This window comes from Rhinopithecus roxellana, chromosome 15 (genome assembly GCF_007565055.1).
Source record: "Rhinopithecus roxellana isolate Shanxi Qingling chromosome 15, ASM756505v1, whole genome shotgun sequence".
Taxonomy (NCBI): Eukaryota; Metazoa; Chordata; class Mammalia; order Primates; family Cercopithecidae; genus Rhinopithecus; species Rhinopithecus roxellana.
Window position 1 is genome coordinate 80,747,934 of NC_044563.1, and position 22,398 is coordinate 80,770,331.

Genomic DNA, 22,398 nt, shown 5'->3' on the forward strand with positions numbered 1-22,398 from the left:
AAACAATCGTATGCCCTATTAAGATAATTTTGTCAAAGCATGAGAATGGGCTTATCCAGGGAAAAACATAACAGCAGCCATACTCATTGGGGTATATGAATTAAGGGTCTTTCAGCTATGGCCAGCAGACCATATCTAGCCTGTTACCTGTTTTTATAAAGTTTTATGTAAACACAAACATAGCCACTTGACAGATTTCTCACAGTTGTGGTGTGTGGCTGTGGTTTAGCAGGATCATCCCTTGAGAGTTTGACTAGGCTGAGATCACAGTGTCAGTTGGAGCTGCAACTCTCATCTGATGCTCAAGGTTCTCTTCTAAGCTCACTGGTTGTTAGCAGAGTTCATTTCTTTGTAAATGTATAACTGAGGTCCTACCTTGCTGGCTATTGGAACTAGGAACCAGTTTCATCTCCTAGAGAATACAGATATCTCTGCCATATGGCCCCGTTAGGCAGTTTAGAGGTGGATGTATGCTTTCTTCCAGGCCAGTGGGAGTGTGGCTTTCTGATACAGATTTGTTTTAAAGGCTCCTCTAATGAAGTCAGGCCCATCCAGGACAATTTCCTTTCTTACGATCTCAAAATCATGTGGTGGCAACCTAATCATGGGTGTGATATCCCATTGTATTCACAGATTCCAAAATGTTCATACTCAAGGGCATGGGATTACACAGAGTATTTACACAAGAGGATGGGAACCTTGGAGGCCATATTAGAGTTCTTTACTACACAGAGCTTTGTTCATTCATTTGTGCCAAAACAGTGGAGCTGAATAGTTGTGAGAGAGACTATATGGCCTGCAAAGCCTAAAATATTTACTAACTGGCATTTTACTAAAAACTTTGCAGACCACTGGTATAGGTGAGCTGGCATACTCAGACTGGTTATCCATTGTGCCTTCTTGGAATGGCAGATAACAAATTAACCACTTTTGGTAGGAATGTCAATCATAGGAAAATGGACCTAGATTTTCTGAATAGGTGAAGATAAAACTGTTTCAACACAAGGAAGCAATACGTAGAGCTGCTTATGGATGCTTTCAGTCCCTCCTTAAACAGATAACAAAGAAGCCATTCATTTAGTGATAGAGGCTCTGTTCCCCCATTATGTGATTAAAGGAGAAAGCAGAAGTATAGTGTGGCAATGATATATCTTGGCATTTTTTAAAGATCTTGATTTAATAACCAGAACTGTGATGCATTAAACACTTATGGTGAATACATAGTACATGTTAACTATGGTTCTAATAAGAATTACAGATTCACTTATTTCACTTTAATTTTAGGATGCTGAAAGTAATCCACTGTGTCGACGTCTTCAACTGAAGGATATTATTCCCACTCAAATGCAAAGGCTTACTAAGTACCCGCTTCTATTGGATAATATTGGCAAATACACAGGTACAACATTTTCACTGAAATAAAAAGCTTAGGAACAACAATAAAAAAACTCCCAATATACTGTAAATAATATCTTACAGCATCCTGAATGGAGTTGGATTTCCAAATAGTACGACAAGATTTTCTTTCTTTTTTTTTTTTTTTTTTTTGAGACAGGGTCTTACTCAGTGGTGCAGGCTGGAGTGCAGTGGCACAATCATAGTTTCCTGCAACCTCAAACTCCTGGGCTCAGGCATTCCTTCCACCTCAGCTTCCCGAACAGCTGGGACTACAGGTGTACACCACCACACATGGCTTTTTTTTTTTTTTTTTTAAAGCAAGGGTCTCACTATGTTGCTCAGGCTGCCTCAAACTCCCGGCCTCAAGCAATCCTCCCACCTCCCAAAGTGCTGTGATTATAGGCATGAGTCACCATGCCCAGCCAAGATTTTCTAACAAGATATAATCTAGTCTTCTTCGGGCCACCTCAGTATGTTTTGGTGAATTTCATCTTCTTTTAATGTTGTGATCTGTTTTCTTTCTTTAAATATAATCTCAAATTCAAAGAAACTTGTTTTGGAATTATTTTGAATTATGTTATGAAAACATTTTGTTTAACAGGTTCACTGGACGTAATTATGTAGGCTATGCACTGTGAAATTCTAGGGGTAGAAGGGATTTCCTTTTATGTTGTTTACAAAGTAAATGAGACCTGCCCTTCTGGAGTATGTAATCTAGTGGTCCTGGTGCTTCATGTAAAGCATCTCTTCTTGGATTTCAGATTCTGTACTCTGATTTCTTTTTTAAAGATTAGAATTTGTGTTTTAAAGTCCTGTTATAAGAAGTTTTACCTGTCCAAAGACAGCTTGAATTGAGACTCTGACAGAGGCTTTAAGCTGGTGCAAAAATCTTCAAGGTCTATTTTTTGCTCTTAAAACTATTGAAATGAAATGAAATCTCATTTACATATACTTTTATGGTTTTCTGCTCATTTCCTCTATTTTACATTTTTGATTTCTTCCCCATATTTAGAATGGCCAACAGAAAGGGAAAAGGTGAAGAAAGCTGCAGATCACTGTCGTCAGATCTTAAATTATGTAAATCAGGCTGTCAAGGAGGCAGAAAACAAGCAGGTAAAAAAGGAAAACAAGAAGATACAGGATAACATTGGGAGAACATTAAATTAGTATTACCTGGGATCTGTGAAATAGTTGTACAACTATCATAACCTAATGGACAGGGAGAACATTTGTTTACTATTGGCATAGTAGGCAGGTCAAGATCAGTTTATGATAGAATATCAGAGTTGTGTTTGACTTTTTGGAACATCTCAAGCTGGTTGTTTGCTCTTTCATTTATCTGTTCATTCAGCAGATATTTATGGAGCATCTACTGTATGCTGAGCATAGGGTACAGAGTAGTTGAGAAAATGAGCACAGTATCTGCCCACACTGAGCTCGTTTGCTAGGAGGATAGAAAGGCATTTAACAGGATTATAGTGCAGATATTTTGTATCAGTTGTGATAGCTGCTATCAAGGATAATTTCAAGATGCTATGATATATAACTGTGTGGCCTAGCTTAGTTTGGGGTTGTTAGGTGGTGCCTATTAGAGAAAATTTTCTTGAGAAATTCACACTTGAGCCAAGCTCTGAAGGATGAGTGGAAGTGAACCAAAATGATGTGAAGGGTGCAACCCTAGAGGTAGAGGCAATATATACCAAAGTTCTGACAGAAAAAGAAAGCATGGTCTGTTGGAGGAATTGAAAATTTAAATGAGTGTGGATCATGCCTAAAAAGCAAAGTCAGAGTGGCATAAAATGAGGGAAAGTAGACCAAGGCCAACTCATAAAGGCCCTAGAGATCAGATGAAAAATTTTGATTTTTATTCTTAAGAGCAGTAGGAATTCAGCATAGACAAATAAGAATATAGTGTCAGATTTTCATTATATAAGTGTCACCCCTACTACTCTATGGAGAATGAGTTGAAGGATAGTGGATGAAAGAGCCCATTTATTAATCTTGCAGCAATCTAGGATAGCTGATGGCAGCTTAGAGAAGTTGGAGAAGTATTTAGAAGGTAAAATTGACAGGACTTGATGACTGATTTGAAGAAGGATTTGAAGGAAAAGTGATGTCAAGAATAAACCCCCAGGTTTCCAGATTGCATATTTGAATGGACAGGATGAGTGGAGAAGCCCCAGATTTGTGGGGAAGATGATGAGGTCACTTTAGACTATCAGGTAGACTGTACAGTAAGCAGTTGGCTATATGGGTCCACCTTTAAGGACCATGTTGAAGATAGAAATGTAAGATTGTGAGCATACAGGGGCTAATTGAATCCATGAACATGGATGTAGTTTCTTAGGAGCTGAGTATGATTACAACTGTCTTGGTGAGGCTATAGAAAAACTAGTACTTTCAACTGTGCTGTTCAGAGTGTAAAATGATAAAACCCCAGAGGGTTATATAGCAATATTTATTTAGATTAAAACTCTGTACATACCCTTATATCTACCTTTTGACTCAGCAGTTCTGTTCCTAGTGATTTGCTCAAGAGAAATGAACCATATTAGAGTTCTTTACTACACAGAGCCTGATCATTTATGTATTATCTGTGGCTACTTTTGTTCTGAAACAGTGGAACTGAATAACTGAGAGAGACTATATGGCCTGCAAAACCTAACTGACCTTTTACGAAAAACTTTGCAGACCCCTGGTATAGTTGAACTGGCATACTCAGGCTGGTTATCCATTGTGCCTGCTGGAAATAGCAGATAACAAATTAACTAACTAACTTTAGTAGGAATGTCAATCATAAGAAAATGGACCTAGATTTTCTGAATAATAAAATATATCTTTATCTGAGGATAAAGATACACCCACAAACAGACTTAGACAAGAATGCTTATAGAAACTTTGTTCATAATAGCAAAAAGCTAGAAACAGCCCAAGAATTATCAACAGAATGGATAAACCAACTGTGGTATACTTATAAAAGAGAATGCCCTGAGTGATTAAAAAAAAAAAAAAAAAAGGAGTGTACCACTAAGGCACACAACATGGACAAATCTCACAAACATGCTGAGTGGAAAAAAAAACAGAGGCAAAAGAGTACATACCTATGATTCTATTTATATGAACTTCTAAGAGAGACTAACCTATTCTATGGTAGGAAAAAAACAGAAAACTGGTTGCCACTGGGGATGTGGAGGTAGAAATTAACTGGAAAGAAGTATGAGGAAACTTTCTGGGGTGAAATTTTCTATCTTGATAGATGTTTAGGTTACACAAATGTATAAGCACTTGTCAAAATTCATGGAACACACACTTAAAATGTGTGTTCTACTGTATGCAAATTTTACTTTTTAAAAAAAACTGTATGGATACTTAAATGTTCAGAGGTAAAGTGTACTTATGTCTGTAATTTATTTTGAAAACATCCAAAAAATAAGATGGACTGGTGGATAGAGGGATGAATAAATAGATACATGATAAAACAAATAGAGCAGATGTTAATTGTAGAATATAGATGGTAATATGTAGGTGTTCACTATGCTCATGCAGACTTTTCCATGTAAAATTTGGAAACGATTTCGAGGGGGAATGTGCTTATTACCCTTTGATCCAACAGTTCTGGAAATTTATCCTACAGATATCCTACACGGGTATACAAAGACATATATTTAAGTCCACTTTATTACAGTATTGTTTGTTACAGAAGAGTTGAAGTAACTTAAATGCCCATCAGTAAGGCATAATGAAATAAATTATAGTTTATTTACAGAGTTTTATATCCTGTAGTCATTTATAAAAAATGAAATAACTCTCTATATGTGCTAATGTGGAACAATCTCCAAGATATATTTATAAGTCATACACCACACACACACACACACACACACACACACACACACACACACACACGGGGGAATACATATATGAATGGTATTCTACCATTTCAATGAGGAATACATATGGGAATACCAAAGGAATGCATATATGAATATATTATGCTACCATATCTTGTTTTAAAAAAGGACACATACATACAACATGCACGAAGACTAGCATACTTATATATGCATGTATAAATAAATAGAGATATACATATCTATTTGCACAGAATTTTTCTCAAAGGCTACCCAAGAAATGGATATTAGTGATTGCTTCTTTAGGGAAAATTGAGGGAGGTGGGGCAATAGGACAAGGTTAGAGGGAGACTTTTTATTTTTTGTCTTATGTCACCATCTGCATTTTGTACTGTGTGCATAATTTACACATTCAGAAAATAAATATAAGCTAATAAGAGACCAATGACTTTGAAAAGAAGATTGAGAAAGAAAACCCAAGGAGGTAGGAGGAAAACTAGGAGAGTATAATATCACCAAAGCCAAGAGAAGAGAGTGAGTTTTCAGTCCTGTCTAGCATTGCAAAGAGCTCAGTAAAATGGAGATTTTAAATGCTTAGTTTGATTCAGAAATAGGTCATTAATGACCAAAACACTAACTTTGGTTCCACCCTGTCTAATTTTCAGCGCCTCGAAGATTATCAGCGTCGCCTTGATACCTCCAGCCTGAAGTTGTCAGAGTACCCAAATGTTGAAGAGCTCAGGGTGAGAGATGGTCTAATCATAATTTAAAAAATAAAATAAAATTTGCTAAAGACCTGGCAGGTAATTAACATCTCAATGGGAATATACATCACCTGAAGGAGTTCTTGTATCATAGATTATCTGTATTTATGATTTTTTTGCTGCCTTTTAAATGCCTGATCTGTATGAAGATTAGTCTTTCATTAGAGGAATATCTTGCGTGAAACTGTAATGTTACATGACAGCAATTGGCAGGAGACTAAGGGACACTAATTATTATAAAATTTAATTGTATTGTGTTCTGTAGTTTGTTTGTTTCAGACAGGGTCTCGCTCTGTTGCCTAGGCTGGAATGCAGTGGTGCGATCTTGGCTCACTGCAGCCTTGACCTCCTGGACTCAGGCAGTCCACCCACCTCAGCCTCCCTAGCAGCTAGGACTATAGGTATATGCCACCATGCCCAGCTAATTCTATGTTTTGTAAAGACAAGGTCTTGCTGTGTTGTTAGGCTGGTCCAGAACTCCCGGGCTCAAGCGCTTCTTTCTCAGCCTCCCACAGTGTGGGGATTACAGGCATGAACCACCATGTCCAGCCAGTGTTCTGTAGTTTAAATAAGGGTAGGACTGTTTACTATGGTAACTTTCCAGGTCATTTAATAACACAAGATAACATATTATTTTCTCATGAGGGTCTTGAAAATCATAAAAGTTGGAACCAGTATAGGAAAGATAGTAGAATGTTTACTAATTGCCACTCCTAGTATGTGGGCTTATGTGTTAACTTTTTCGGATTTTAAGTCTTTTTGTACCATTTCACTAGGTGGTGTATTTGGCAGATTTATTTGGTGGCCGTTAAAATAGACTTTTATGTCATATATTAATACTTTGTCAAGAAGCTTGTAAATGTGCTTATTCCCCTTAACTTCCAAAGAATGAGAGTTTTCTAGAGCTGCTAATACTAAAAGATGATTCCCTTACTAATAAGTTGTTAATATTTAGACCAAGCCTGAGTAGTACCTGGACTTTTCATGAGTACTATTTCTTAGAACCTTCTTTGAAATTAGAGCCTTGGAACTGAAGCCGCTTTCTTATAGACAAGCATATGCACCATGCTCATCCAATTATTCATAGAAAAATTAAAGGATACGTTGAGACTCTAGTGGCTGAATGTTTGTAACTTGATTTTCATACTCTGTTATTATCTGTTTAGAATGAGGTTTGGAAGATAGTACTCCTGAATGTTTTTCTGCAAGATACATTTTCCTTTTTAGAAAATCATATGCAGATTACTTTAACATGGCCTTTGTGCCATTTTCAAGAACTGACAAATAGCAGTAATGATAGTTGATATAAATGGTGTATTTTATATTAAGAATTTCTTTAAAAGAGACTGTATTATATAGAATATCATGTTACTGAGTGCTTGAAAATTATTTGTGCATGATTTTCTTTATTTTGCCAGAATTTGGATTTAACAAAAAGGAAGATGATTCATGAAGGGCCATTGGTTTGGAAGGTGAATAGAGATAAAACTATTGGTAGGTCTGATATTGTCTGTTAGTTTTGGGGAGAGTGGCAAAAGGGAAGAAATAGGAGTTTCCTATGACAAAAGGAAGAGGAGCGAACCATTCTCCCAGCAGTTAGCAGTGCTACCTCGTGTTATTTGTACATTTGTAGATCTGCTTGTGTTATTTCATTATATGTAACGTGTTATTCATTTAGGAATGTAACAGAGATCTGATTTAGTCCTATTTCCATCATTCTTATATTCTAGTGAGTCTTCGTATGCTTTGTAAGCTGTCTTTAGACCAGTACTTCTTAAACTGTCTGGGATGAGGAACTGTTTTTGCTTTTTCAGAAACAAGGTCTTACTATGTTGCCCAGGCTGAAGTGTAGTGGCTATTCACAGATGCAGTCATGGTGCACTGCTGCCTCGAACTCCTGGGCTTAAGTGATCCTCCTGCCCTAGCCTCCCTAGTAGCCAGGATTATAGGCGCACACCACCACATCCAGCTTGTTGTTTTTTATTTCCTGTTAGTCACAGATTGACACTTTAGTGAAATACAATAAAAATGAATTATTGAAAATGAAATTTTAAAAGATAATATACAAGTCAATTTTGAAAATTTTGTAGCTTTAACAGAAATAAAATTCGTCTGTTGAATCATTATAAAGTTAATCAAAGACATCTCAATTTCTGTACTTACCATTTTTTTCTGCACTTTTATTTCTAGATTTATACACATTGCTACTGGAAGACATTCTTGTATTGTTACAAAAGCAGGATGATAGACTGGTGTTAAGGTGTCATAGTAAGATTCTGGCATCTACAGCTGATAGCAAACATACGTTTAGCCCTGTCATTAAGTTGAGTACAGTGTTGGTTCGACAAGTGGCAACAGGCAAGTATGTCCACCGAAGGATACTAATTTCCAGATTCATTGTGAAGTTGCATAAGATACTCAGTGCTGTTTAAGTAACACAAGTGGCATAGAGTCTTGCTATTTTTATATCCTTAAGCAAATTACGTGAAATTTACTGCTTAGAAAGAGACCTAAGAGTTTATACCCCAAAGTTATTTAGGGTGTCTAGATTCTGTGAATGGTTTTCTGTATTTGAAAATTTTTATGCTATTACTTTGGTTCTTTATGTTCAAATCATTGATGGATCCCAGTGAAAAGCCTTTCATTTAGGGTGGTATGTTTTTTGATTTGGTGAGAAAAAAAATAAAAACTGAAGAGATGGATGGAATTTTGATTAAAAATCAAATTTGACTGGCAAGTTATATTTTAACTCTATTAACAAAGGGGTCCCTTTTAAAACTTGTTAGTTTCATGGTGGCAAAATAAATTTGTGACCTTTTTTCTCCACTATTCACTGAATATTATTAACAACTTAGCAAAAGGGCAGTTCAAAATACATGCAAAAGAGTAATAGCATTTGATTTGGTAATTTGGATTTTTTTTTTTTTCTTTTGAGACGAGGGTCTCACCCTATCACCCAGGCTGGAGTGCAGTGGTGCATCCTTGGCACACTGCAACCTCTGCATCTCGTGCTCAAGCAATTCTTCAACCTCAGCCTCCTGAGTAGCTGGGACTACAGGCATGTACCACCATGGCCTGGCCAATTTTTTTGTTTTTTGTAGAGGCAGTGTTTCGCCATGCTGCCCAGGCTGGTCTCTAACTCCTGAGCTCAAAGCAGTCCACCTGCCTCAGCCTCCTAAAGTGCTGGGATTACAGGCGTGAGCCACCATGCCCAGCCAGTAATTTGGATTTTTGACATCCTTTTGTTTCTAGTAAATTATTGTGGAATTAGTGCTAATTTGTATAATCTTTGTTTTATTGAAGTACAGTAAATATAATACAATAAATAGGTTAATATGGTAAGTTGCACAGATTTTAACTGTACATCTTGATGAATTTTAAGTAAATATATGTAACCTTTATCTAGTTTAAGGAGTGGACTATTTCAAGACTCTAAAAACATCCCTTATGGTCTCCCAAGATCAGAGTGTTAGAGTAATCTTGTCTTGTTTTTTCCAGATAACAAAGCTTTATTCGTCATCTCCATGTCAGACAATGGAGCTCAGATTTATGAACTGGTGGCACAGACAGTTTCTGAAAAGACTGTGTATGTATTAGATATGGCTACCTTGCTATAGCTACTATTTTCATTATCCCAAGCATAATACTCTGTAAACTTAACTTTGTTTTTATAATGTATGGTAACCAAGCACTTCCTCTACTCTTTTAGAGATGTTCTACTATGAAATTGTTCTTTTTTAGATTGATGCCTTTTATTTTGATCCTATTCTGGAAGTTTATTTCCTAAAGAAAAAATTATGGAAAATGTCAGGTGAAGTTTTTTTAATGGGTAATGTCTCCATAATGTTGTTAGATTTTTCTTAAGGTATAGTTTTGGACTCTCAGCTTAATAGTGTGTTGCCAAAATAAAGATATTTCCTGGCAGAGTGGAGTGTTTTTTTTTTTTTGATTGGTTGGTTGATTGGTTTTTGTTTAGTTCTGTTTTTCTTTTTGTTTTCTGAGTATATTTAAAGGATATTTCTTTTGTTGTTTCTTTTTTGTATTTTGAATTTCTTTCCAACTTTCTGAAGCTGGCAGGACCTAATCTGTCGGATGGCTGCATCAGTGAAGGAGCAATCCACAAAGCCAATTCCATTACCCCAGTCAACACCTGGCGAGTGAGTGTTCCTTTGCATTGTAGTAGGACTTATTTTATGTTTTGGGTTGGAAAAGACTAGGATAATTATTACATTTTGTTGCAATGATGTTTAGGTACCTCAGCAAGCTAAAAGATTGTTGTTGTTTTTTTTTTTCCTTTACAGAGGAGATAATGATGAAGAAGATCCTTCAAAATTAAAAGAGGAACAGCATGGCATTTCAGTCACTGGTTTGCAGAGTCCAGGTACACTTTTCTGACAAGTTCAAGGGAGAATGTGCTCTATTATCTATTAAAATGCTGGCCGGGTGCAGTGACTCAAACCTGTAATCCCAGCACTTTGGGAGGTCGAGATAGGCTGATCACCTGAGGTCAGGAGTTAGAGGCCAACCTGACCAACATGATGAAACCCTGTCTCTAATACAAAAATTAGCTGGGCATGGTGGTGGGTGCCTGTAATCCCAGCTACTTGGGAGGCTGAGGCGGGGAGAATTGCTTGAACCCAGGAAGCAAAGGTTGCAGTGAGCCAAGATCGTGCCATTGCACTCCAGCCTGGGCAACTAAGACCAAAATGCCAAAAAAGAAAAAAAAAAAAAGAAATAAAATAAAATAAAATGCAAAGAAACTTTAATACTGTTTGATTTATGCAGATTCCAGTATCAGAGATTCAGTTTAACAAACTTTGCTTTTGAGCCTTGTGTGTGTCAGTATAACACTGATCTATGTGCTGTATGTTTTGCTTAACAGATGATCTCTGTAGTTTATGGAGTTGTTTTTCTGATTCTTGCCTGAATACTTCATGTTAAAAGTTAAAAGCTTTGTTTAGCTATAGTCTACCTTTTCTTTTTCATTGGACAGACAGAGATTTGGGATTAGAATCTACCTTAATATCATCAAAACCTCAGTCTCATTCACTGAGTACCTCTGGGAAATCAGAGGTACGTGATCTCTTTGTGGCTGAGAGACAGTTTGCAAAGGAACAACATACAGATGGGACACTAAAGGAAGTTGGAGAAGATTATCAAATCACAATCCCAGATTCACACCTGCCTGTCTCAGAAGAACGGTGGGCATTGGATGCACTAAGAAATTGTAAGTTTTATTCATAACTTATTACAGATAACTTAAGTATGGAACTGATGTGCCATCCCTCAAGTATGTGGATTTATCAAACTCCACTTATTCTTCTGGTTTTATTGTGGAATTATAGTATTCTCTACAATGGCCCATGCCACAGACACACACACACACAAGCCACTCTGTTAGCTTCCCACCCCGCAGCCTGGTTCAGAATCACTGTTACAATGGGAGGATAGCGTATCTCTCAGTTGTATTGAGGTGAGAAAAAGGGTGAGAACAATTTCTCTGGCCGGGGAGAACCATTTGAAATTTCTAAACCAGCATATGACTAAAGGTATGAAACAAGATTAATCTGGCTGAGAGCTGTGGAAGGATTTGAATGGAAACAGGTATGGAATGGTGTACTTACTAAATAAATTATTATAATAGTCTGGCCTGAGACTAAAAGAGTTTGGACTAGAATGTTATCAAAAGGAATAAGAAGGAAGTGAGAAGTCATCAAATGCTTAAACCAATTGACTTGTTTGGATGTGAGGTCAAAGGAAAGGGAATATTTAGAGATAAAAAGAGTCAGAAAAGGACTACCACTGCTTCCCCCACCTCCTTCCATTGTACTTTCTGTTTTATTTTTTTTTGATTTGGTAGAATTATAGGCTCAGTTTTAAAGCATGTCAAGATTAAGATAATGAATGACAAAACATTAAAGAGTGAGTAACTAGCAGGAAGTTAGAGTTTTAGGAGTCAAACTTGAGAGAGAGGTTAGGAAGAAATAGAGATTTGAGCATCAGAGCCATGAGACTTCCTAGCATCTCTCAGGAAGTGATTGTAGAGCAGAAGGACAGGATCCGAGACCTGAGTGGAACTTGTTGCCTAAAGAAACATGACAGACATTAAGCTAGTGATGAGAGCAGAGCGTTGGTTATTTAAAACTACATTATTTTTTATACATTCTCCTGAATTAACAGTCTTAATGATTTCTGATGGTTTGACTAATGTTGTCCCAGTAACTCTGTCATTGTCTGGGTGACCTCATAGCATACACTTGGCCCATTCAAAATTAAATTGGTTCTTATTTTTAGTATATTTATGTATCTCATGAAATTAGAGGAAATAATATGCATATAGTGTCTGGATCTGGAAAAAGCAGAACTTTTAGCTTTTTCTGTCTAGCTTAACATAGCCTTTCAACATTCTTAAGAAGTACCTTTAGGGTATTATTCTAGTTATATAGAAGAAAAAATAGAGGCATGATATTGGTTATTCAGGAGTTCTAAATAGGAGTACCTTCCTATTCAGAAATGCTTAGATCTTTTCAAGTATAGTTTAACGGTAAATCTTCTCTAAAAGATGGTGCTTTATTTCATCTTCAAAATAAAATGGAAAATGATTGTATGAAACAAAATGATTATATGAAATTAATTAACATTTTAATATGTCATTAAAAGATACTTTTAAAGATAATTGATAATTCAGCTAATTTAATTCTTGCAGCCTGAGGTTATAGTTGTGAATATGCTTTTTTTTCCCGCCTCCTTCCTAAATCGTTTAGTGGGTTTGTTGAAGCAGTTGCTGGTGCAGCAGCTCGGTTTGACTGAGAAGAGCACTCAGGAAGACTGGCGACATTGCCCAAGATATAGGACAGCCTCTCAGGGGCTGCAGACAGACAGTGTCATCCAGAACTCTGAAAATATTAAGGCCTATCATTCTGGTGAAGGACATAGGCCCTTTAGAACTGGAACTGGTGACATTGCAACTTGTTACAGTCCACGGACTTCAACTGAATCTTCTGCTCCACGGGATTCAGTGGGACTGGCACCCCAGGATAGCCAGGCAAGTAACATTTTAGTAATGGACCACATGATGATGACCCCAGAGATGCCTACCATGGAGCCAGAAGGGGGTCTTGATGACAGTGGAGAGCACTTTTTTGATGCCCGTGAAGCACATAGTGATGAGAATCCATCAGAAGGTGATGGAGCAGTTAACAAGGAAGAGAAGGATGTTAATTTACGCATCTCAGGCAAGTATCTTTCACACTTAGACTTTGATTTTGATTTCGATCATTGCTAACTGTCCTGTATGTTGAAATGGGTGTTGTGTTGGTATCCAGGTGTGTGTGTGTGTTCACACAAGTGCAATATTTATTCCTTCGTTTGATAAATACTGAATCTACTCTGTACCAGACCTCATCGTAGGTGCAGGGAGATATAGCATTGAATAAAACACGGAAAAATCCCCTCTTCTCATGAAGCTAGAGCAAAGAAGCATGGTAAATAAGTAAACAAATAAATAGACTTCAGAAGTATTAGGAAGAAACATAAGTCAGACTAAGGGGACAGAGAGTAATGAAGGCAAACAGGATGATCAGGGAATAGGACTTCTGAAGAGGTAGCATTTGAGCAGAGACCTCAATGAAATGAGGGAATAAAGCCAGGTGGGTACCTGGGAGCAGATTGTTCCAGCAGAGAGCAGAGTGGGGCAGAGGCTTTGTGTCAAGAGCAAGCTTTTTGTGGTGATTGAACACTGGGTGAGGGAGACAAAAATGGCAGGAGATGGGGCAAGAGAGGCGTTTGGCAGGGGAAGTGGTGGTAAGATCATTTAGGCACTGTAGTTTCCAGCTTTAAACTTTTGAAATGAAATTTGTTGGAAATTACCATGAAAGTTTGCGGAGTTTAGCTTTCATCTGAAGTGAGGAAATTCTGATGTACCTAAAACTAAACTCAGGAATTAATGGCTTTTCCCTCTCTTAATAACTTTTCAAATTGAAGTTGTCAGCACACTGTGCTATTTCTGTTTTCTAATGGCAGCACTGGTCTTATCAAACTATTCTGTCTCTATCCATAGGAAACTATTTGATCCTTGATGGCTATGACCCAGTGCAGGAGAGTTCCACAGATGAGGAAGTTGCTTCCTCACTTACCCTGCAGCCCATGACAGGCATCCCTGCTATGGAATCCACCCACCAGCAGCAACATTCTCCTCAGAACACTCACTCCGATGGGGCAGTTTCACCATTCACCCCCGAATTTCTGGTCCAGCAGCGCTGGGGAGCTATGGAGGATTCCTGTTTTGAGATCCAGAGTCCCTCCTCTTGTGCAGATTCGCAGAGCCAGATCATGGAGTACATTCATAAGATAGAGGCTGACCTTGAACACTTAAAGGTACCTCATGCTTCCACATCCATAGGACTTGGTTGTAAGAAACATTTAGCGAGGCGAAGAATAGGGTGATCAAAATGCTGATATGAATAAACTTGTCCAGGTTCTAGATTTGTATGTTTTCTTTGACTATTATCCATGAATAGGCCTGGGTAAAAAGTTGAGATTGGCATTGTTTATCTTTTTTTTTTTTTTTTTGAGACAGAGTCTCACTCGGTCACCCGGGCTGGAGTGCAATGGCGCTATCTCTGCTCACTGCAACCTCTGTCTCCCAGGTTCACGCCATTCTCCTGCCTCAACCTCCCAAGTAGCTGGGATTACAGATGCTTGCCACCATGCCCAACTGATTTTTTTCTATCTTTAGTAGAGATGGGGTTTCACTATGTTGGCCAGGCTGGTCTTGAACTCCTGACCTCATGATCCACCCACCTCGGCCTCCCAAAGTGCTGGGATTACAGGCCTGAGCCACCGTGCCTGGCCCCAGCTAATTTTTGTATTTTTAGTAGAGATGGGATTTCACCATGTTGGCCAGGCTGGTCTGGAGCTCCTGATCTCCGGTGATCCACCCGCCTCGGCCTCCCAAAGTGCTGGGATTACAGGCGTGAGCCCCCGCGCCCCACCCATAGTCTTAAGGGACCATCATAATGTATGCAGGCTGCCTTGGCTTTATGTGCTGCATGACTAGAGCTCATGCACACGATGACAGGACCATGTGCAGGGTGACTCTTCGGGGTGGGAGAATTGCATTTATGGTTACCACCTCTACTTTCTTTTTACATGGAAAAATCCTAAGTTATTCGTTCAATGGAGAAATTGTTAAAAGGAATGAAATTTACTTTTTACTTCCCATTAACAAAATTTTTAGTGATGAAATTAGTATTTTTGAAATTTGGGGGCTTGTACCTGTAATGTAAAAAGGCCTTCTTTTCTGTTTTCAGAAGTTTTTGTTTTGTTTTGTTTTCATGATGTTTGAATAAAAAAAACCTATGGGTTTTATTTCACAGAAGGTGGAGGAAAGTTACACCATTCTTTGCCAAAGGCTGGCTGGATCAGCCCTCACAGACAAGCACTCAGGTATGTAAAAGTTATGGGTTCCCCACTCTAGACTAATCATCCTTCACTGAATGAAATGACTTATCATCCTTTGAAGTGAAAACCTTCTGAGATTCCATTTCTTTTCTGTCTTTTAAGAAGTGCCTGTTTCTAAACATCATATATCAAGCGGAAGCTCATGCCTGCTGACTCTACTCTTCTCTAAGAGGAACTGCAGTTGTCAGTTCCCATACCATCCCCTCTTCTCTCTCTTTTCACCTTTCAAAGCAGAAGGCAGAGTAGTGGGAAGCCTGGTAAATCACAGATTCGGTGTGAGGCTTACTGGTGCTGCTGTGACTCCCTAGTGTGGAGGATTTGGCCCCATCTGATGTTGGTGCACTTGCCTCTGCTGACAGTGTGGCTGGTGTCTCCCCTGACTGCAGATGGATCTGTGTTCCATGCAGCAGTTTGTACTCATCTGCTTACATACTGATTCAGAAACAAAGATTGAACCACGCCCACAGATGTCATGGGTATTCTTTGCAATGTTAATATATTCTTTTTCTTAATATCACTTCCATGTATCTTTATTCTTCTCAGATAAAAGTTAGAGCCGCGTGTCCTGGAGGTGACTGCAGGTTGTTGGATTTGGAGTATCAGCCATGTCTCACCACATCCTGGCTCCAGTGTGGATGCAGAGAGAGTGTGACAGAGGATCTGCCTGTGAACCACCTGGGATTAGCCATGTCCCAAGGTGCCCAGAGTGGGACTAGTTCTTCACAGTGTGGCAGCTGCACTAATCTGTTAGTGAGGGAATATCCATTCCCTCACTCTACTCTCCTCACTATCGGAAATTCATTTTGATTCAGAATAAAAACCAAATGTATAGAGCTTTGGGTGTAGGATATGAAATTGTACTTAGATTTAAGAAAAAGAGAAAATCAGATGTATTTATTTGACTTCATTCCGTATTTGAAAGCACATTTTAATTTTTATTTGCCTTGTTTTGTTTTAATTGAGTAGTGAGAGTTTTAGCCCTTTGTCTTTAGTACACCCAAGGATCGACTGCTCCTGAAGCCAAGAGGTCAGGATGGGGTATGCGCAAGATGGGTAGAGAGGTGTAGAAGAGAAGGAAGTGAGAAGGGGAAGGGAGAAGCACCTTGCTTCACTAAACTGTATTCCAAGCTCCCTGCTGTCCGGTGGGCTGCTTCTCTGAGGGTCACCTCAAAGGTGTGCTATGCCCTGTGGCTCTTATGTGCCCAGGTGGTATGGTCAGAGAGTGGATGGGCTTCCTTCCACCCTGAGGCAAGCACCTCTTCTCTAGCTGGGATCAACCACAATTAACAGGAATCCTCAATGTACTAAATAGCAGGCACTTGAAAATGGGTGTGTTTTCTTCCATTGTCGTCTTTTCTGTTGAGGGTTGGGATTTGGGTGGGAGAGGAAAGCAAATTTTATTTTCTTGACTATAAATTTGTTATTCTTGGTATCATTTCATTTTTATAATTATACATTAGACATTGGCACTTGTGTAAAACTGTCCCTGCAGATTGAGCAGGAAGTAAAAACAAATGGAAATGCTTCGGATAGGTGGCAGGGGTGGGAGTTGCTAAGGAAGGGGTGGGATGGGAGTGGGTAAAGAGTTTGGGAAGGTTATCTAATTGAATCACTACTGAGTTGAATCATGGCTATCATTAGTCACGGGTACTGCTGATTATAAGGCCAGTAAAATTTTAGTACCTGGAGGTTTGACTCTAATTTTTGCACTGATGGTGCCAAAGGGCCCTGAGTCAAAAGGAGAGCCAAGGGTGGAGTGGAGAAAGATATGGTGAAGGCAGAACTGCTCACACCAGCTCCAGAAGCACTTCCTCTGACTTCACTGCTGCAGCTCTTTCCACACTGGGCCATGATTGACCTTAAAAATTGCAGACCATCACATACACTGGACACTGCAGGCAAGGTGTTGGTAACTGCCTGCTCTAGGATGAATAGTAGCATTAGCAGCACCCTACAGAGGATGTTTCAGAATTGTAATTTGAGAACTCCTTCAATTATATTGACTTTCTTTGGTTTTCTTGTGCATTAGGTATATATGTTTTGAAGTATTTTTGCCAACTAAAATGAAGTCTGTAAATTCTGTTAATAAACAAGGAGTTCATCCATTGCTCACATCTTTCATTGGTGCCCTCTGAACTCTGTGGGTTGCCAGGATGTAATTGTAATGCTTCCCTGCAGCCCAAAGATTATTTTTTCACCACAAATGGTAAGGGATGCCCACCTACTTTTATAAACACCACTACAACTTAGCAAGTTTATTTATCTATGTCCAGATTTCTGTTTCTGTCCTAAACTGATCTGTGTTTTTAGGTAGATCAACTTGGATCTTTAGACCTCATCTATAAATTGGAATTATATTTTTAGTCATAAGCCAAGTATAATTTAACTCAGAATGGGATTAAAAATTTTAGAAGCAGAAGCTAATATATAATTGAAGCTTGGGATTTGGAACTTTCTGTATCTCTTAGGAGGAACAAGTAAAAACCAAATGGTTACATTGTGCTGCTAGAAATAATGTCATTCTCAATTAAAAGGGTTACACCTGTAGCCACTTGACACTAACACCATCGGGGGCAATTAATCAGGAAAAAAGTAAATATAAAAACTTTCCTCTTAACTTCACACACTACAGGGTAATTATGTAATTCTCTAGCACTCAATTAAGAAGCTTGTAGGTTAGCAAAGTTTCAGTTTCTCTAGTTCAGCCAGTATCTTGTCCTTAGTAATTATTTGCTTTCCCTGCAGTTCAGTTTCTGCTTGGAACTCTTAACAGGACTAACTGGAAAAATACTTTGACCATAGCTCTAGTACTTTCAAATAAATTCATATCTAGATTTTCAAACAAAGCCCCAAGATGAAGTATAATTCTGAAAATATCTCATAATTTTTGAATGTTCTTTTTGTCTTATCAACCTAACTTCTCTTCTCCATCCCAACTTGGCCTCCCACGCCTTCCATTTCATTTTGGTCATTATAATCACATCCATTTGGCTTTGGTTATGACATCTTCCTTTCAGGATGATGGAATTAGATATGCAGGCTGTCTTTGAGTGAGACTGGTCACCATCAAAGGAGTTTTCTGTAAGGGACGTGACTAGAAGTTGAAATCTACTTCCCTGCTAAAGGGCACAAAGGTAGTGTACCAAGAAAGCTACCTTCCCAGAGCAAGCAGGCTGCATTTTAGCTATGGAAGTGACCTGCTGTGACACTGTGCTGTCTTCTGTGGGCTTAATGGCTCCTTTGCTATGAAGTGGCAAATTACATGTAGAGTGTCTCCTTCCTTTTCAGAGAACAGTTAATCAAGGCAAATCAGCGAGCCCCCAAAGTGCTGTAATTTAACATCGTGATTACTACCTTCTAAGCTATATATTTTGCATACTTTAAAATCACCTAACTTGGACTGCTTGAATTATATTGACTTTTAGAACCGAAATTGTAACTATGTATTATATTATATTATATTGCATGGGAGGTATATTTCATAAGCTTTTTGGCTTTCTTTTTTCCCACAGCAACTTCTAATGACTGTTAGGAAGGATGAATCCCCTTTTAAAGAAGTTTTTGTTGTTATTTGGTTTTGGGGTAGGAGGGAGGATCTACTGTGGTAATAGAGAAGTCCGTTTAAAAATTATTTTTAGAAGCTAAGAAAAGCAGTTATGCTTCCTGTGAATTGTCTTTTACTGGCATCTTTTTTTCCTCTTTGATGTTAGTAAATTTGGTGTAATACATTGGGGCTTCCATATTTCGCAGTGGAAGCTTTCTTCTCTGAAGTCGATGTATGGTTTTGAGTTACTAGAGCTTTGGTCAATATTTCCTTCCCTATATGTCACAGAGGGCACCATTGAGAACTGTGTGCATAGGACCTCAAGTAGCTAGTACACAAAATTAGCAGACCTTACAGTCAGCTTCCTAATGGCTAGTTTTTCCCCCTTATATTACAATTTTTGTTTTATAAATCATTTTTTTTCCTGACATTTCCACCACTTTTCAGAGTCATCTGCAAAATTTTTCTTTCCTCAAGAGTTCCTTTTGCCTTGTTCCTTATGCCTTTCCCACTGGTATTGAGGGTTTTGATAATAAATTGGTAGGAAAAAAAGTACCTCCTAGAAGGAAACCTTCCCCGCCATTTCCAGGTGCCAACTGCTAAGCAGATATACTCCAAAAATGGTAACTGTAATATGCACACTGTTGGTTATTTTTAATAAGCCTCTTCCTACTAGAACATTTTATTTTCCTTGTTCACCATACAATCATGTACTCTTTAACAGAAATTGCTTTTAAAAAATACCTGGAACTATCTTTAAAAAAACTTTATTAATAATCATGTATTTTTACTGATCACATTTTGAAATGCCTAAAAGACTTTATTGTTCTAATTATCCAGATGTACCTTTGTAAAATAGCTCTTTTATGAATTAGCTGATAAGGCTGTATGTTTCTGGAACAAAAATTGGTCATCTAAAAACTTTCTGTTTTCTGGGGTCTGGGAAAATAGAAAATAAGAGTTCAAATATTAAATAAGCTTAAAGGAACCAAGTATGTGACTTTTTATTTGTATTCTGGTTGATTTGTCTTGTCCAAGTTGTATTAGAAAAGTTGAGGAGTCGAGGAGCCTGTAATTCATTTTACTGTCAGTGACTGTCAGACATCTTCCTGCTTATTGGAGCATCCCTAGCAACACGGCTAAACCTTCATGACGGTGCTGGTAGGTGGGCTTGCCCTAGCATATGGGGTAGGTTTGTTGTTTTTTTAACAGCTTTATTGAGATATTCACATATCATATAATTCATCCATTTAAAGTGTATAATCAGATAGGTTTCGGTATATTACATTATTGATTTTTAATTGTGGTGAAATATATATAACAAAATTTGCTATTTCAACTATTTTTAAGTATAAAGTTCGGTGAGGTTAATAGGCCAGCTTTTATGACTCGCTTGAAGATAACTTTGGTTTTAATCCTACCCTAATTGAAACATATGTCTCTATGACTCCTGTCCCCAGTGCTGGGCTTCTTCACATACCAACATTTCTGTGCTTTTACCAACATCATTTTAGCTCAGAAGGCTTGCTTGCTTTCGGCACTTTCTGTATTTTGGTTTTGAAATATACTTGTAATTTGACTTATTCTTGGGATAATATTTTAGTTTTCAGTCATTCAGGGGCACATTTGGCTGACGGAGCTAATAAGCATAATAAAATGCTTAATAGTTTATACCATCTTTTAGTTAAACATTTTAAAAATTAAGACTATTCAAATGTACTCTGCAGAAATTAACCTGTTTTATCTCCTGGCTTTGTTTACAAACTCTCTCTCTCTATATATATATATCAGGTGCAACAAAGAAATACCCATACCATTCCCACTTGCTCTTTCATAGCCATCTCCTGGGAATGGAGATAATAAAACTCTGTATTTGCATGTGAGCAGTCACTTCTATTTTTTACTGCCCTCTTTCAAGCTAAATGACTGGTTTACCAAAGGTTTAATACCAACTTCAAATGTAAGAGGATCTATCCTGATTAAAAAGTTGCCTTTTAATTGAACTTGTTATCTTCTTGATGTTTTATGACAAATGTCATAAAACATGACAGATAAGTAGCTGAATGTAGGTGTTTCCCATTTTCTCTATAATGTCGAGGATAATTCTTGTTACTAATTGGAAACACTTCTTCAACTTTAGCTGTCAGGGAATATGTTTGTTTTGCCACTTATTTTTACTAGTGAGACATCATCCTTCCCTAAGCATCAGGAGAGGCCTTGGTTTGAAATCATTTAAGGTATGTAGAGCTCTCTTTCTAGATTTTCCCCCTCAATTGATGAGAATGCTTTTGGACCAACCTGTAATTTAAGCCATTTTATTTTAAGGTATCTTTTTCTTTGTACATGTGATCAGAGGGTTGCGGCTGCCTGAACACATGCTAATCAAAAACACATTACGATACATTTTGGCAACCTTTTAGAAACTTTTAGGGAGGCATCTGTACAAAGACATTTTTTTCTACTATCATTATTTTAAATATTAAAGGCAAATAGCATGACATAATGCAGCACTTTTCAATCTTTTTGATCTCATGACCACTTTTTAAAAATATGTATCTGGTTTTTTTGTGGTGGTGGTGGTTGTGTTGTTTGAGACAGGGTCTTGCTCTGTCACCCAGGCTGGAGTGCAGTGGCACTAACATGACTCATGCAGCCTTGACCTCCTGAACTCAAGTGACCCTCCCTTCTCAGCCTCCCAAGTATCTGGGACCAAAGGTGTGCACCACCAGGCCTGGCTAATTTTTTTTTTTATTTTTTTGTAGAGATGACATTTCTCCATGTTGCCCAGGCTGGTCTCAAACTCCTGAACCTAAGCAAGCCTCACCTTCCCAAAGTGGTGGGGTTATAAGTATGAGTCACCACACCTGGCCAGGACCACTTGACACTCTTAAAAATTATGAAGGACTTTATGGAGAAGCTTGTATTCATGTGGATTATATCTATCAATAGTTACTATATTAGAAATTTAAAAGAAAATATGAGAAATGAGAAAAATGAATCTATTTAAAAATAGTAAACCAAATTACATGTGAACATAAATCACATTTTTATGAAAAATCACTATTTTCCACAATTAAAAAATTGAGGTTTATGTAGTTTTTGAAATCTCTTTAATGACTGGCATAATAGAAGACAGGTGGATTCTCATGTATGCATCTGCACACAGTCTTGTGTGTGTGTTTTTTTTTTTTTTTTTTTTGAGACGGAGTCTCGCTCTGTCACCCAGGCTGGAGTGCACTAGTGCAATCTCAGCTCACTGCAACCGCCACCACCTGGGTTCAAGCGATTATCCTGCCTCAGCATGAAACGGGGTTTCGCCATGTCGGCCAGGCTTTTCTCGAACTCCTGACCTCAGGTGAGCCACTGTGTCCAGCCCTGT

At 38.1% G+C, this 22,398-nt stretch overlaps 1 protein-coding gene across 1 annotated transcript in view; it reads left to right on the forward strand.

Annotated features, from left to right (window-relative positions):
* The window catches only part of ARHGEF12 (Rho guanine nucleotide exchange factor 12), a 148,823-nt gene extending 128,812 nt beyond the window's left edge, over positions 1-20,011 (forward strand). Inside the window, 13 exon segments of the mRNA XM_010356998.2 lie at positions 1,285-1,399; positions 2,411-2,511; positions 5,915-5,992; positions 7,432-7,507; positions 8,204-8,371; positions 9,512-9,599; positions 10,084-10,170; positions 10,315-10,394; positions 11,007-11,240; positions 12,778-13,248; positions 14,073-14,389; positions 15,391-15,460; positions 16,019-20,011. Coding sequence (XP_010355300.2) covers positions 1,285-1,399; positions 2,411-2,511; positions 5,915-5,992; positions 7,432-7,507; positions 8,204-8,371; positions 9,512-9,599; positions 10,084-10,170; positions 10,315-10,394; positions 11,007-11,240; positions 12,778-13,248; positions 14,073-14,389; positions 15,391-15,460; positions 16,019-16,029 — 1,896 coding nt within the window. The 3' untranslated portion in view covers positions 16,030-20,011.
* Positions 20,012-22,398: the final 2,387 nt, after the last annotated feature.